At 38.6% G+C, this 14,189-nt stretch overlaps 2 protein-coding genes across 2 annotated transcripts in view; one reads left to right on the forward strand and one right to left on the reverse strand.

Annotated features, from left to right (window-relative positions):
* The first annotated feature begins 1,102 nt into the window (after positions 1 to 1,102).
* kiaa1143 (KIAA1143 ortholog) lies at positions 1,103 to 5,141 on the forward strand. Its single transcript, XM_028470996.1, has 3 exons — positions 1,103 to 1,311; positions 3,873 to 4,020; positions 4,754 to 5,141. The coding sequence occupies exons 1-3, from the start codon at positions 1,198 to 1,200 to the stop codon at positions 4,960 to 4,962; spliced, it is 471 nt and encodes a 156-aa protein (XP_028326797.1). The 5' UTR covers positions 1,103 to 1,197; the 3' UTR covers positions 4,963 to 5,141.
* An 843-nt stretch (positions 5,142 to 5,984) lies between these two features.
* The window catches only part of LOC114477963 (dolichyl-diphosphooligosaccharide--protein glycosyltransferase subunit STT3B-like), a 50,466-nt gene continuing 42,261 nt past the window's right edge, over positions 5,985 to 14,189 (reverse strand). The window contains exons 11-16 of the mRNA XM_028470700.1: positions 13,571 to 13,758; positions 12,618 to 12,789; positions 9,721 to 9,894; positions 8,784 to 8,897; positions 8,495 to 8,704; positions 5,985 to 7,472 (exon numbers count right to left, since the gene is read on the reverse strand). Of these exons, the coding sequence (XP_028326501.1) occupies positions 7,392 to 7,472; positions 8,495 to 8,704; positions 8,784 to 8,897; positions 9,721 to 9,894; positions 12,618 to 12,789; positions 13,571 to 13,758 (939 nt within the window). The 3' untranslated portion in view covers positions 5,985 to 7,391. The remainder of the gene's footprint in view (positions 7,473 to 8,494; positions 8,705 to 8,783; positions 8,898 to 9,720; positions 9,895 to 12,617; positions 12,790 to 13,570; positions 13,759 to 14,189) is intronic.

Consider the following 14,189-nt stretch of genomic DNA (forward strand, 5'->3'; position numbering starts at 1 on the left):
GAAAGTTAAAGGCCAAAATGTGTTTGCCATTATAGCGCCATCTAGTGGCGCAATTTTTGGTATGGGTGGTCTGTTTGGTCTTCTATATCTACCCTGTAAATTTCACAGCCCTCAACGCAATAATTCAGCTGAAATAAATGTTTATTTATATGTTATTATGTAATAAGCCACACCCACTTTGACCATTCACAAAAAACTTTGAGATAAGGCCTCAGGAGCGACCCAAGATAATTCCCACCAAATTTGGTAAAAATCGGTCTTGCCATTTAAGAGATATAAATATCCTATATTTGCAGCGCCCCCTAGTGGCCTACATTATTCAACCTTGGCGCATACCCTCACAGTCACATGACCAAGGATCTCAAATTTGGTGTTGTTAGCATTTCTTTTGACCAAAATATGCACCAGTTCGCATTTTTATAGCTAGCTAGAAAATTTTACTCAATATTAATTTGCGCATATTTTACCCAAACAAAATAATTTTATCAACTTTAGATCATGTCCAACTGAAGACTCTACGTGCCAAGTTTCACACTGATTGGACAAAACCCCAAGGAGGAATTCGAAAAAGTAGGTTTTCCAGTTTTTGCAATTTTACTCCGACAAAAGTCCAGGCGGAAATGGGCGTGGCCTATCCCAGGTGATTCAGTGCTATTCAAGGAATCTATGGTTATGAAGTTTTTGAATGTGCAACAAACGGTGTGGGAGTTATTGGCCAAAACGCGTTGACCTTGGTTATAGCGCCACCTGCTGGTGGATATTTGTGAATTTTTGCATTCTAGGTACCCGGGGGGTCTAGACCCACCCCCCAAAGGGCTACCTTGCACGGTTTAGCCTGCTCAGTAATTGTCATTAATTGTAATTGAACTTTAGTAATTGAGAGCATAATTGTAATTGAGTTTCTAAGGACAAAAAATAATTGTAAATTAATTATAATTTGGATAAAATGCTGGTAACTGTAATCGTAATTAAACATTGATAATTGAAACCGTAATTGTGACTGAAAAATGTAATTGACCCCAACCCTGGTCCTGACTCCAGGTCTGCGGTACACAGACCGTCCAGTAGGTGGCGGTAATGCGACTACAGCTGTTTGTTAGCCGCCATTAAACACAAGCAGCAGCAGCAGCAGCAGAAGAAGAAGAAGAAGAAGCGGACTCACTGCATCAGTGAAAACAAATATTTAAAAAAACAAAGATGAATAAGAGCAAAGCGAGCGGAGTGTCGTGGGTCAAACCGACGGAGCCTCCATTCCTCAAGAAGTTTAAGAAGGACGTGGGATTTAAAGAAGGACCGACAGTCGACACAAAGGTAATAGCACCGTGTAGCTAACAGCTAACACTGACACAAACATGGTTAGAAATGAATGGAGAAGGAAAAAAGAGGGAATTATCTCTGTTTGTGGAGGAATCACTGACGTCATTGATGATATAGATATATATAGATAGATAGATATATATAGATAGATAGCACCTTATTGATCCATGGGAAAGGCTCCCTCAGGGAAATTAAAGGCCCAGCAGCATTAAAAAGCAGCAAACAGACTCAATATAAATCAGTTAAATATAAATATAGAATATGGAACATACCCTGGGCAATATGTCAATATATATATATATCGAGATTTCTGTTTTGGCGATATAGAAAATTACAATATCTCCTACATTGATATATTTTTATTTTATAGCGTATTTTGTATTAAAATACGTGTTTTAGAACTCACTTCTGCTGTCCTTTATAAGAGGAAAAAAGGAGAAAAGTGGCACATATTGGCATTTTACATCAAATTTAACCCAGAATTGTCTATCTGGTAAAATTTTATTGAGTTAAAAAAAATATTGAGATGCATGTCATATATTGCCATTTTGAAAATGAATTGGTGAGATATGAGTTTTGGTCTATATGGCCCAGCTCTAGAACATATTGCAGGTTGACTCCTAGTCTTTCTGTGGCCCCTCCCCCTGAGGAGTGTTCCAGTCTGTTAGTCCTGGATCAGTCTGTGTGTGAACAGGCTCGACTATCCCGATATATCCTGATACTACAAAAATACAATAAACATGAATTAAATAATAACTACAAATTTCACCATTAAAAGTATAAAATAAAATGGTATGAAATACAATTTATTTCATTTCTAAAGTAACTAGTAAATGCTAACTAAGTGTGATTCAAGAACCAATAACAAAAACAAGTGGTATGATTATTAAACTGTCAAATTACAAGTGTCCAGTATGTTTTATGAAAATAAAGTGCAATCAGCTTCAGTTAAAATGCATTGAGGAGTGAGGTAGTTTAACAACTAACACCTAGTGACTGGGCGTTTACGTGCTATACAGATGTTAGCACAATTATAATAGAACTTGATTAAAAAAATGAATTTCAACATTTTTTTTATCGATACGATAATCGCGTGATGAAATATCACAATATATTGCCAAATAGTTTTTTTCTTACACCCTTAGTGTTGACGGTGTGCAGAAGGTGGCTGGCATCGTCTATAATGACCAGCACTGTGACCACGAGGATGTCTACGATCACGTGATTTCAGACTTGGACGTGATCTCCCGATTAGGACTCGGATGTATATGTATATTTATTGTCATCATAGTGGCGGGCGGTATACCGGTTCATACCAAATACCAGTATATTTTTTCGTTATGATAAACATGTTTAATATACCACCGTACCGGTATATTGATTACACAAAGTTCGGAACGCTGCGCCGCGTCAGACCGGAGCCTTTTCAATGTTGCACTGTGAAGGTAAACAGTAGCGCTCTGGTTACCATGGTTACGATGTAAATGGATAAGAAAGCTCTGAAGCTGCAGAACTAGTAGAACATGATGACGCAGAAGGAGTTGTGTCAAAAAGAGGAGGAGCCCTGTCTGTTGTTTGGATGCAGAGCGGAGGTGGAGTTACACCAAAGTTCTCAGACGTTTGTAAATAAAGGAGTTCAACATCAGATAAATCACTACAACATTTGTTCTGTTTGGAAGAGACTAAACGTATCGTTAGCCTCTCTGCTAACTAGCCTGATGCTCGTGTGTGTGCGCACTGCACACAGATGTTTGAGGGCGCGTTTGTCTGTCTGCAGTAATCTGATCAATAATCTGATCATATCAACCTGTTACATTGTTTATCAACGTTTCAAATTAAAAGTGCGCTTTGTCATTTTCACGGATTTCAATGACATTTATAAGCGTTGGGAAAAGTTCATGTTCCGTGACGTCATGGCCCAGTCCTCCTCCATGGCTTCAGACCGCCGGTGGGCGTGTCAGGAACCTGGACCGGAGACTACGCGCAGGAGAGAAGCGCGTAAAAATGCACTTAAGTCCAGACGGGAGAATAGGACCCTCGGTGAATAGAAGAGGGGCCCAACACCATTCCCTGGGGTGCTCTGATGCTGCTGATCAGTGTGAGACCAACTTACTGAGGCCTGTTGGTGGCTGTAGCTACAGTAGCTACTAGCTGGAGACCAGGTGGAGGTCCACTCACATCATGATCACTTTGTTTTGAAGCACACGGGGATGGATTAGAAATGTACCAATACATCGATTATTAGATTAATCGTAATGCGACATGTGACGATTAAATAACAATTCATAAATGTTCAAAAACAATAGTTTTTCTTTGAACGATAGTATTATGAATAAATATAATAAACACAATTTGAATTAAATATATTTTTTTTATTTTTTTTTTAAAGGAAGAAAGTTTCAAGATCCAATATGGAGAGTTGTTGCTTTTTGAGGCCGTGGGATTGGATCGTAAAAGGAAAAAACGACCCTTGGAGTACGTTTGAGGAACTAAATGATTAGAAATAAATGAAATTGGAGTCATCATTAATGGACTAAACATAGTTTGTTTTTTAGCGTCAGGTGATGCCTGAGCTGGACGACGACAGCGGGAGCGACAAAGAGGACGAGCAGCCTCAGGTGGTGGTGCTGCAGGGTGGAGACCTGACGGCTGAGGAGGTCAAGGAGATCAAGGAGGTGAAGGCTGGAGGTGAAGCAGACAAAGGTCAGAGCATGCTTTGAACACTCTGTAACACTTAAAAGTTTGATACATAAGGCTGACATTATCTGTCATTAGCATTAATAAGGTGTCATTTAGTGTCTTTCACTAAATTATGACACATTTGGAGCTATGTTGGCATTATGGGTTAGGTAGGGTTAGGGCAGACATGGGCAACTGGCGGCCCTGCAGTCACATGTGGCTCTTACTCTAATTTTGAGCGACCCCTGATGTAAATGTACAAAATGAGTTAAAAAACAGAAGCACCAAATGAGAAAAAAATTATAAAATTACAAAAACAAATAGACAACAATAGTCTCCAAAATCACAACAAATACACAAGTTGGCTCATAACACACAAAACGACGAGGAAAATACGCTAAATGACTTGAAAAACACATAAAATTACAGTAAACACACAAGACAACAACATAAAATGAGAAATCCTTCATAACAAAGGGTTAGTGTAACGAGAGGTTAGTGTAACCAGGGGTTAACGTAACGCGGGGTTAGGTTTAGGGTAACAAGGGGTAAACTTTAGGGTAACGAGGGGTTAGGTTTAGGGTAACGAAGGTTTAGGGTAACGTAAGGTACTTAATGACAGTCTACATGAAACCTTATTCATACTAATGACAGATATCAGGTCATAATAATGTCAGACTTTATGTTTGAAACTAAGGTGTTAGTAAATCCTCTGTATCTCTCTGACACAATGACTGACGTGTGTCTAAATCAACAGATAACGAAGCATCTCCTGATGCTAAAATCGTCTTCAAGAAACCAAACAAAAGCTCAGCAGAAAAGTTCCAGGGCATCAGAGCGAGCTCCAGCACCAAGAGGAAGAGCGACGGCGGAGAGAAAGAAGTGGAAAAAGAGGAGAAAACTGGAAAGAAAATCAAAAACAGCTGCCTCCTGTCATTTGGAGAGGATGAAGAGGAGGAAGACTGACTTTTCTCATGTGGTTTAGGACAGAGATGAGATCTTTGTGTTTCTGTTCATCATCATCGTCAGTGTGACGTGCTGCTCAACATCTGACCCAGGATTCCTGTTGTAACCATGATGGACTCGTCTGTTTGTATCTGTAATGATTGTGGTAAAGATTTTTAGCTTCTCAGGTGGAGCCTAAACGTTGTACTGGCGTTCTTGTTACTGCAGATTCAGAGTCTTTTAACGTGTGGAAATACAGACGTTCAATCTGAACACTTTACTCAGACCATCCCAGGAGCAGGACTAGTGTCCGGGGATATCTGACAAATTAATAAAATTGTCCGGGTTTCCCAGGGACCTTGAACGCATCTCGGTAACTTAAAAAAGTGGTTCTCCACCTTTTCAGCCGCAACCCCCAAAATAAAGGTTCCAGAGACTGGGAACCCCACTGTAGCAGAAGGTGGTTGAACACAGACACGTACATTGAAGAACAGTCATGTGGAGACAGGACCATCTATAAGGGGGATAAAGGGGAGAGATTTTTGGGGTCCATCCATAAAGTCAGCAAAATGGTTTATTGTTCTATGAATCTGTGATAACCACATGTATTTATTTATTTGATTAATAATATCTACTGTTATCCAGGAAGTTTAGTATTATTGAGGCCATAGTATATATTCATATTAAAGATGTAAATCCTTGTTTTTAATCAGAAATAAAATTAGTTAAAAGTGACCAGAAAAGGTGGTGAAATTGGATTTAAAAAAACAGAAATTGGTTAAAAGTTGCAAATCAGAGTGGCCAAAAACAGACGTGAAAAGTGTCAATATTTGAACAATTAGTTTAAACTGCAAATAATGAGCATGACAAATGGTGAATGTAGTTACAGTAAATTGTCAAAAACAAGCATGAAATATGGTAAAAAGAGGTAAAAAGTGACAATGGGTCAACATGTGAGTCATTAGGTGGAAAGGGTGAAAAGTGCTGAAAGTGGAAAAAATGCAGAAAGGTATTGAAATTGGATGAAGTGTCAGAAATGGGAGTAATGTAGTAAAAATATGGCAAGAAAAAGTGATGAAAATAGGTTTAAATATGGCAACCTATTTGAGCCAAAATGGGCTCAAATAGGTTGAGTTCACATGACATGACGTCACATTCCTGCATCGTGACAAAGCGAGAGCGCTAAATTCAGATTAAGCAGGAAGTGAAGCTTAAGAATCAGTCGTCTCAAAATGCCCATGTTTTGTGTAGTTTACGGCTGCTCTAATTGTTCTAACCAAGAAAAGTAAAATAGATTTTATAGAGATGTGTAAAGTTCACAGAACAACGTAAAAAGTGGATTTTAAACCTACGTCTGGTAGTGAGGAGCAGAGAGTCTGTCACGACCACTGTCAGAGGTATGCTAGCGAGCTAACTTTGTTTTTGTGGTTGTGTTTATATAGCATTAGGTTGTCGTTAAATGCTCATTTACTAAGTAATGATTATTAAGTAATCTAATATGGACTTCATTAGGCTGCCCTGCCCCCAAATGCTATTTCACTACATCATAAAGTACTATTCAGTAGTAGTAGTATGTGACAAAACAAACCTTTGTTTGTTTACATTATAGACGTTGCTGCTAGCATCTTAACACATAACATAATACAAGAACAAACACATCCTGTCAAAGACCATATAGATCCGTTAGCGATCAATAAAGCAGTGGATTATTAATGGATTGTTTAACTGTTCCTCTCGGGCGCATTAAAAGTCTGAAGCTTTTTTCTTTTTTTTTTTAAACCTCTTTATTGAGAAAAAGGTTTGACCTTTGAACCTGCAGATCAGATCATTACAATTGATGGAAGAACCTTCAACGTGGGAAGTGAAGCTCAGTGAAAAGACGCTGCACTCTGTCCCTGGAATAAATACGCCACACTTTGACTGCTGTCCATTATCTGATCTGAAGCAGCCAATCAGAGTTGACCAACGCAAGCTCCATGGACAATGTCACCAGGAGATTCTCCTGGAGGTTTAATTAGCAGGGTGGGATTTAGAGAGGTGGGCCTGGTTATGAAGTGGGTGGGTGATACACTAACTAGTCCCTGTGACTCACTGAGTCCTCAGAGAACTTCACTTTGATTCTTTGTGCTCAAAGCAGTGCAGCCATGGCTTTACATTCTGTTGCATGATGGGAGATGGAGTTCCAGTGTTTAGTTTGAACCAGCTGTGCTCTAACCTGATTGTTTACACGCTGTCTGTCTGATGTGGCGTTGAGTTCACAACAAGGAGCAGATTGATCTCCATCACATTCAAGTAAAAAAACAAAAGCACAGAAGGTCAAAGGTCATGTCCTCCTGACGGTGTGGGGGGATCAGCTGTTCTCCTGGATGATGGTGGCGTCTCTTCTCTGCTCTGATTGGTGGATTCCTTTGGTCGTTGATAGATTATTTGACCCTGCAGTCCTGGTGAGCCTAGAACGACTTCTTACTCACTTTCTTTCCCTTCTTCAGGCTGAGCTTGTTCTTCACGTATCCACGCTTCCTCTTGGCCACCTGACGTAGACATGAGCACAACAATCAGCTGTTAGCTGCTAATGCATCAACACACTAAAGACAGTCACTTAAAACAGGGGTTCTCAAACTTGGGGTCGTGACACACTGGGAGGGGGTCGCCAGATGCCTTCAACAAACTAAATATTTTTTTTAACAATTTCAGCCCATTTTTGCTTATTTTTACTTTTTTTCTGCAACTACATTAAACTTGCCATATTTTAACCTATTTCATCACTTTTTTGTACCATATTTTTGCTCCTTTTAATGCATTTTTGCTACTTTACTCCCATTTCTGTCACTTCCCCATCACATTTCAACACCTTCTCTCCACTTTTGTTCCACTTTCAAGACATTTCCAGCATTTAAAATCCTTTCCACTACTTTTACACCTAATGTCCCATATGTTGACCCATTATTGTCACTTTGAACCTCTTCTCACCATATTACTTGAACTAGACTTGTTTAAACTAATTGTTCCAATATTAATGCTATGAACCATTTTTACCACTTTTTCCTGTCTGTTTCTGTCCACTCTATTTTGCAACTTTTAACTAATTTTAATGGTGTTTAAAATCCCATTTCACCACTTTTTCCACCATTTTTTTCACTTTTAACCCATTTCATTTCTGATAAAAAACAAGGATTTCCATTTTTAAGATGGCTATATACTATGACACAAATAATATTGAACTTCCTGGATATTATTCAGATGAATAAATAAATGTGGTTATCACAGATTCATAGAACAATGGACCATCATTTTACTGACTTTATGGATGGACCCCAAAAATCTCTCCCCTTTATTCCCCCTTATAGATGGTCTTGTCTCCACATGACTGTGTTCAACCACCTTCAGCTACAGTGGGGGTCCTCGCTCTCTGGAACCTTTAATTTGGGGGTCTGCAAAGTTTGAGAACCCCTGGTTTAAACAACCATAGACTGAACACACAAAGGTGATGATGTCATGGTAAGCTAACAAGCTAACAAAGCTAAGGACTCTGTGGAGAAGAAGAAAGGAGCACCTTTTTGGACGTGTACTTCTGTTTGGCGCCGTCGGTGCTGCGCAGCTTGTGCTCCACACGGCTCCTGTTCTCCTCGTTTTTAACCTTATAAATCCTGACCAGCCAGTGTTCAGACGTGAACGCCTCCTCCAGGTGCTTCAGTTTGATGTCTTTGTTGCCGATCTCTGCGTTGCGCGTGCGGTCAAAGCCCGGCGGCGTCCGGAAGTCCAGCTGAGCAGAAACAAAAAGCCCACAGTTACTGGTGATGTTTGGAGGTGTTAATAAGTGGGACACACGTCGTTGGACAAACCTGCATCTCTCCAAAGCGGTAATAAGACATCTTATACATGAGGCAGTTGAGCAGCGTAGGAGAGCCAGCCTTGTCCACTCTGAACTCTCCCTGGGGGGTAAAGTAGTCACTTTCCTGGATGGAGACATCAGTCAACATCAGTCTATCAGTTTAGCAGCACGAAAAAGAGCTCAAATCTACCGTCATTATTTCACCTAATTGATCTAAAAAAAATAATTCAATTATCTGCAAATATGCCACTGCCATGAAAAATGAAATAATAAAAAAGAAGATCACACAACTTTTGTCATTTGTCATAGTTCATGTTAATAAATTTAATTTGTTCATTTTTGATCATTAAATCACTCCATAACAACCTTTGGATCAAATCTGACTCTTAACGTTATCAATACAGAACAAAAGTTCTATAACATTTTATTATTATTGTTATTATTAATATTATAATATTAGTATATATATTATTATAATATAATATAAAAATACATTATATAAAACAAAACAATATTTACCAGAATAAAGTTGAATTGTAGTTCTAATCATATTTAATGATTTGTTTTATCAATCCCACGACTTGTATCAATTATGCAAAATATGAAAGATGATAAAATTATGTTTTTTAAAAAAAATTGTATTCAAGACGCTTTGGTAAGAATGAATACAGATTGTTCATTGCACTTTTTATTAGAAAAAATAAATATGAAAGATCATCAAAAACCTTTTTCTTTGTGTTACTTTGATTCATATTAAAAACACTGATAACAATGACTGTATATTTTTAATATAGGCTTCAAACATTTTCAGTTGGTCGTGTGCCTTGAGATTTTTTCACACGGCTGAAAAATGTAAAAACACTGTTTTTGGGAAACATTTGCGTCACTCTCTGAGATGGTCAACGTTCACTAAAAGACACTTTAACGCTACAATGTGAACTTCTCACCCTGATGTCCTTGGGGTGCTCACCCTCCGCGATGCGAACCATCCACAGGAACTTATTGATGTCGTCTCCTGAGTAACCGATGACGCCTCCAAAGATGATGAGGACATAGTCGACGTCCAGAGATCTCATGATCTCATAGGCAGCCGTCTCATTGGACGACATGGCTTTGCCCACCTGCAGGAACACGCGCACACGCACACACACACACACACACACACACAAATATCATCATGAAAATGTTATGCTTAATTGATTGTACCATCAAATTAGGAAAAGTTATGAAACATACAAATATATATAAGCAAAAAAATAAAGTCAACTATTATTTTTTTAAATGATAAACATTGAATGGGGTCAAATTAACCACATGGATAATAGGAAGGTTAAGGGAGAGTAAAGGTTCCTTAGGAGAGCTCTTCTTCTCTGCTTCATTGTCCTCTACTAAACCTCAGAGTTGGAACTGTCGCCCCCTGCAGTCATAGGTTTTTTTCAGGTCAAAACAGTTTTTTATTTTATTTCCATAAACAAAAGAGGTTTACATCAGCATCTGTAACTTTTCCTGATTTTTTAGAGCAACCAAAAGCAGCACAAGTTGGCACCTAGGAATATTAGCTGCACTAAAAAATTTCTACTGTATTTATGATTTCAAAATGTTTTTATATTTTTATTTCATATGTTTTTAGAAAATATATATTTTTGTTCAACTTTGCATGGTGATAAACTAAGAAATGTGCAGTTTATTTTGGTTTATGAGTTTGTTAATAAAAAGGTTATAAGAAGAAAATATATTAGTACTTTAAATAAAAGAAGAAACATCTGTATTTTGACTCATCTGTTAAAAGAAGTGCATCATTATGTCCCTTTGATTTGGGTTTCTTTTAAAACTTCTTAAGCCCCAGCCACTTTTCTTCAAAAATTACATACTAATAACAAATAACATTTTTCTAAGCGTCAACATGACCTACATGGCTAATTTGTTTTCAGATTAAGTAGGACCCTTAGTGGTTACCGATGATGTAAAATTTTGGAAATATATGATACCGAGTGACAATAAATCATGTTTCAAATACAGAAATCTGTAGTCCGCCTAAATAAACCTAAAAATGTACATAAAATATGAAGCCAATTATCATTATCGAAGGCTGTAAAAGCAGAATTAATTGAACGAATATACGGACATCAACTACAGTTTGGTGATAATAATAAACATTAGGCCAAAGATACGTGTTTTTGTACAAAAAAGTTCAGGCGGAAGCCCACTGTGCCACTGTGCCAAACTGTGCTAAAGTTTTCCACAAGTTTGAAAACAAGTTTGTAACTGATATATCAGTCAAATTGATTCCAATCATTGTTAGTCTTATGTTTGACCACTCGATGGTGCAATGTGGCTTGAAAAAAATAAACACTTCCATTTTATTCGTGTCTCTGCGGTGCCATGTGTAATGCTGTTTTTGGTTCCACTCTTTGGTGGCGTTACGCATGTGTCTGGTTCAGCAATGGTTTGCCCAATCGGAATGTTTGACAGCGTTGGAAAGCTGAGAGCCTGTAGTGATGGATGATATCAAACACTATGGGAGTGGCTTTAGCGCTGGCCAATCAGAGCTGGGTAAAGGAGGGACTGGCCATTTTAAGCACGAACGCTATGCACATCATTGGACAGATTTGTCGACTGAGAAGTGCTCAGATGTTTGTAATGGCGGTATCTGTCTTACTACACGATTTGGATTTGTCAAAATATGGAGTTTTATGCCCATTGGAGCAACTTTTGATAAGGAACAACAACATTTGTCATCATTGCAGACTTTTTCCGTGAAAAATTTGAGTTTGTGGCGGTGTTTTGGGACGTAACATACCCGACTTGTATATCAGTGGACTCAGCTCGGCCTATAGTTTCACGTAGGGTCTTGTTGTAGAGCTCTGTTTTTATTTTGTGACTCACAGCAGTGGAAAAAGGCTGAGTTTGCAGAGTTGTCAACTTTCCCCTCTTTGAACATAATGGCCTCGTGTGTGTGCGCTGTGGTCTTTTGTTCTGGATGTGGGTTAGCTACAGTTTTAGCTGAGTTTCTTAAGTTGTTTGCACACCGAACGCGACTGAAGTGAATGAAGCAACGCGATTACATTAAAATCAATGTAAATGACGGGATCTCAAGTTATCTCCCCTAAAGTGGCATGACGTGTAATTTGAGCGATGAGGTCGCGCTCGATCTCGTCGCTCAAAGTTGAAAAATCTGAACTTTTTAAGCGACTTAAAGCGACAAAACCCTCGTCCTTCACTGTGTGTAGAGAGGAGGCTGCAGCCCCTCCCTGTTCCCTCCCGCTTCAGTGCAGACGACTGCTGTGGAGGCTGTACGGCTTCCTCAATTTATCGGGGCAAAATTAAACTTCTGGAAAACCACAGTAACTACTGATCATAACACATTCTGAGTGAACTCATCCTTTTAATATCTCTGTATGTTGATCATTTAAACCGTAAAAGCGGAGCAAGAAGGAAAAGTAGTGATTAACCCTCTCTCTCTTTCTCTCTATGGAGTGACCAAAAAGCACCGCTATGTGCAAGCGACACATCAGGGTCGATGGAAACTACTGCAGCGCTGTCGTCGCGTTCGGTGTGAAAGCACCTTTAGGATTATGGAGAAGTAAAGAATTTGTCAATTTATTCTTCACAATATTAAGACCCGTGAGAGTCACGGAAGCTGGAGCTGCCCCCACCAGCGGGTTCGTTGAGGTTGAAGAGGATTTAAAAAATTTGAATGGAAATGCTGGTTGAGTGTATTCTTACACCCTTAGATGGTAGATATATTGATCTCATATGAGGAAGTGTGAGCTGACCCTGAGCCATGTAGCATCAGATAGTGTCAGGTCTACAGAGTGTGTGTGTGTGTGTGTGCTGCTCTTACCAGAGCGATGTGGCTGTTGTTCCACGTGTTGTTGTCCACCAGTGTGGTCCTGTTGGCCATGCCAGCGATCTGGTAGCCGTAGTCCCACCACGACATCACCCGGGAGTGCTCGTCTGTGTTCTGCCTCAGCCAATAGTAGGCCTCCCTGAAGTCATCCAAGATGTTTCTAGAGCTGTTGGTGTGACACGCAGAAGTAGCACCAACAACCAGGGCTGGGGTCAATTACGTTTTTTAATTACAATTACGTCTCCAACTAACCATGTTTAACTACAACTCAATTATGATTACGGTGACCAGCATTTTTTCCAATTACAATATCTATTTTCACCCTGAAAGTCAATTACAATTACGTTCTCAATTACAATTAATTACAATCACTGAGCCATTAATAAATAAGCCCATCCTTGTGTTAGCTTTCTGTTAGCATCTCTCATGATAACGGGTCAGTTTAATCCATGTCTTAAATCATCTTTAAAATACACTAAAAAATATTATCATGTAATTTGTTTCTCATCTCACGGTTACATCGTTAGACTTTCTAATCAATGAAAAACATTGGTATTAACATTTTTGGTGTGGGCGTCTGAGCCTAGTTTAATGTCAGTATATCCCTAGATTTTATGTTTTAATGATCCTGAAGAAAAGTGACAGGTAGTGGGAAAAGTTGACCTGAAACATATTTTAATAAATATTAACCACATACTGAATTGTAAATGTAAATTTTTTTATGTAATTTCCATGCCAATAACAATTACAAAGTCGATTATCTGAACTCAATTACAATTCAATTACGATTACAAAAGCAGCAGATTTTCCCAATTCCAATTACATCAGAATTGTAATTAATTATCAATTACGCGACCACAACCCTTCCATAAATAAAATGACAAACTTGAGAGTTTCCCTGTGAACCATTAACAGGAAGCTAATGGCGGCGCCGTGTGCGTTCTCACCCGTCATGGTTGTATGACGCCAGCACCACGCTGGGGCTGGAGTAGGCGTTGCTGGTGACCCATGTGCAGTGGACAGCAAACATCATGAGGAGCATCAGCATCAGCATGGTGACGATGGACTTGATGTTTGGACCGAGACCTTCTTCACTTTTCTCCTGCTCAGACGTGTGTTTACGCACCTTTCCAGCCTGCAGAGGAGCACACACACCGTCAACCACCACAACGCAGCTTTATTAGTGAACCATCATCTGTAACTGTGTTTCCATTACCCATGGAAATGTGCAAACTCTAAATACCTCAAAAACTATTATAATTGTAATCACGTAATTGATAATTAATTACAATTATGGCATAATTATAATTTAAAAATTGAGTTGCTGTTGTAATCATAATTAACTTGTAATTGAGTTTAGATAATTGACTTTGTAATTGTAATTTCCATGAAAATGCTATAAAAATTGTCAAGTATCATTTAATGCAAAACCGGGGAACCATATTACAGTTCTACACATATGGAGTTAATAATTATTGAAATATGCTTCATATCAACCTTTATATTAAATATTATATATATATTGATTAAAAAGCCTAACAAGGTAACAAATAGATAGGAAATAAA

The sequence above is a fragment of the Gouania willdenowi genome, chromosome 16, assembly GCF_900634775.1.
Source record: "Gouania willdenowi chromosome 16, fGouWil2.1, whole genome shotgun sequence".
Taxonomy (NCBI): Eukaryota; Metazoa; Chordata; class Actinopteri; order Blenniiformes; family Gobiesocidae; genus Gouania; species Gouania willdenowi.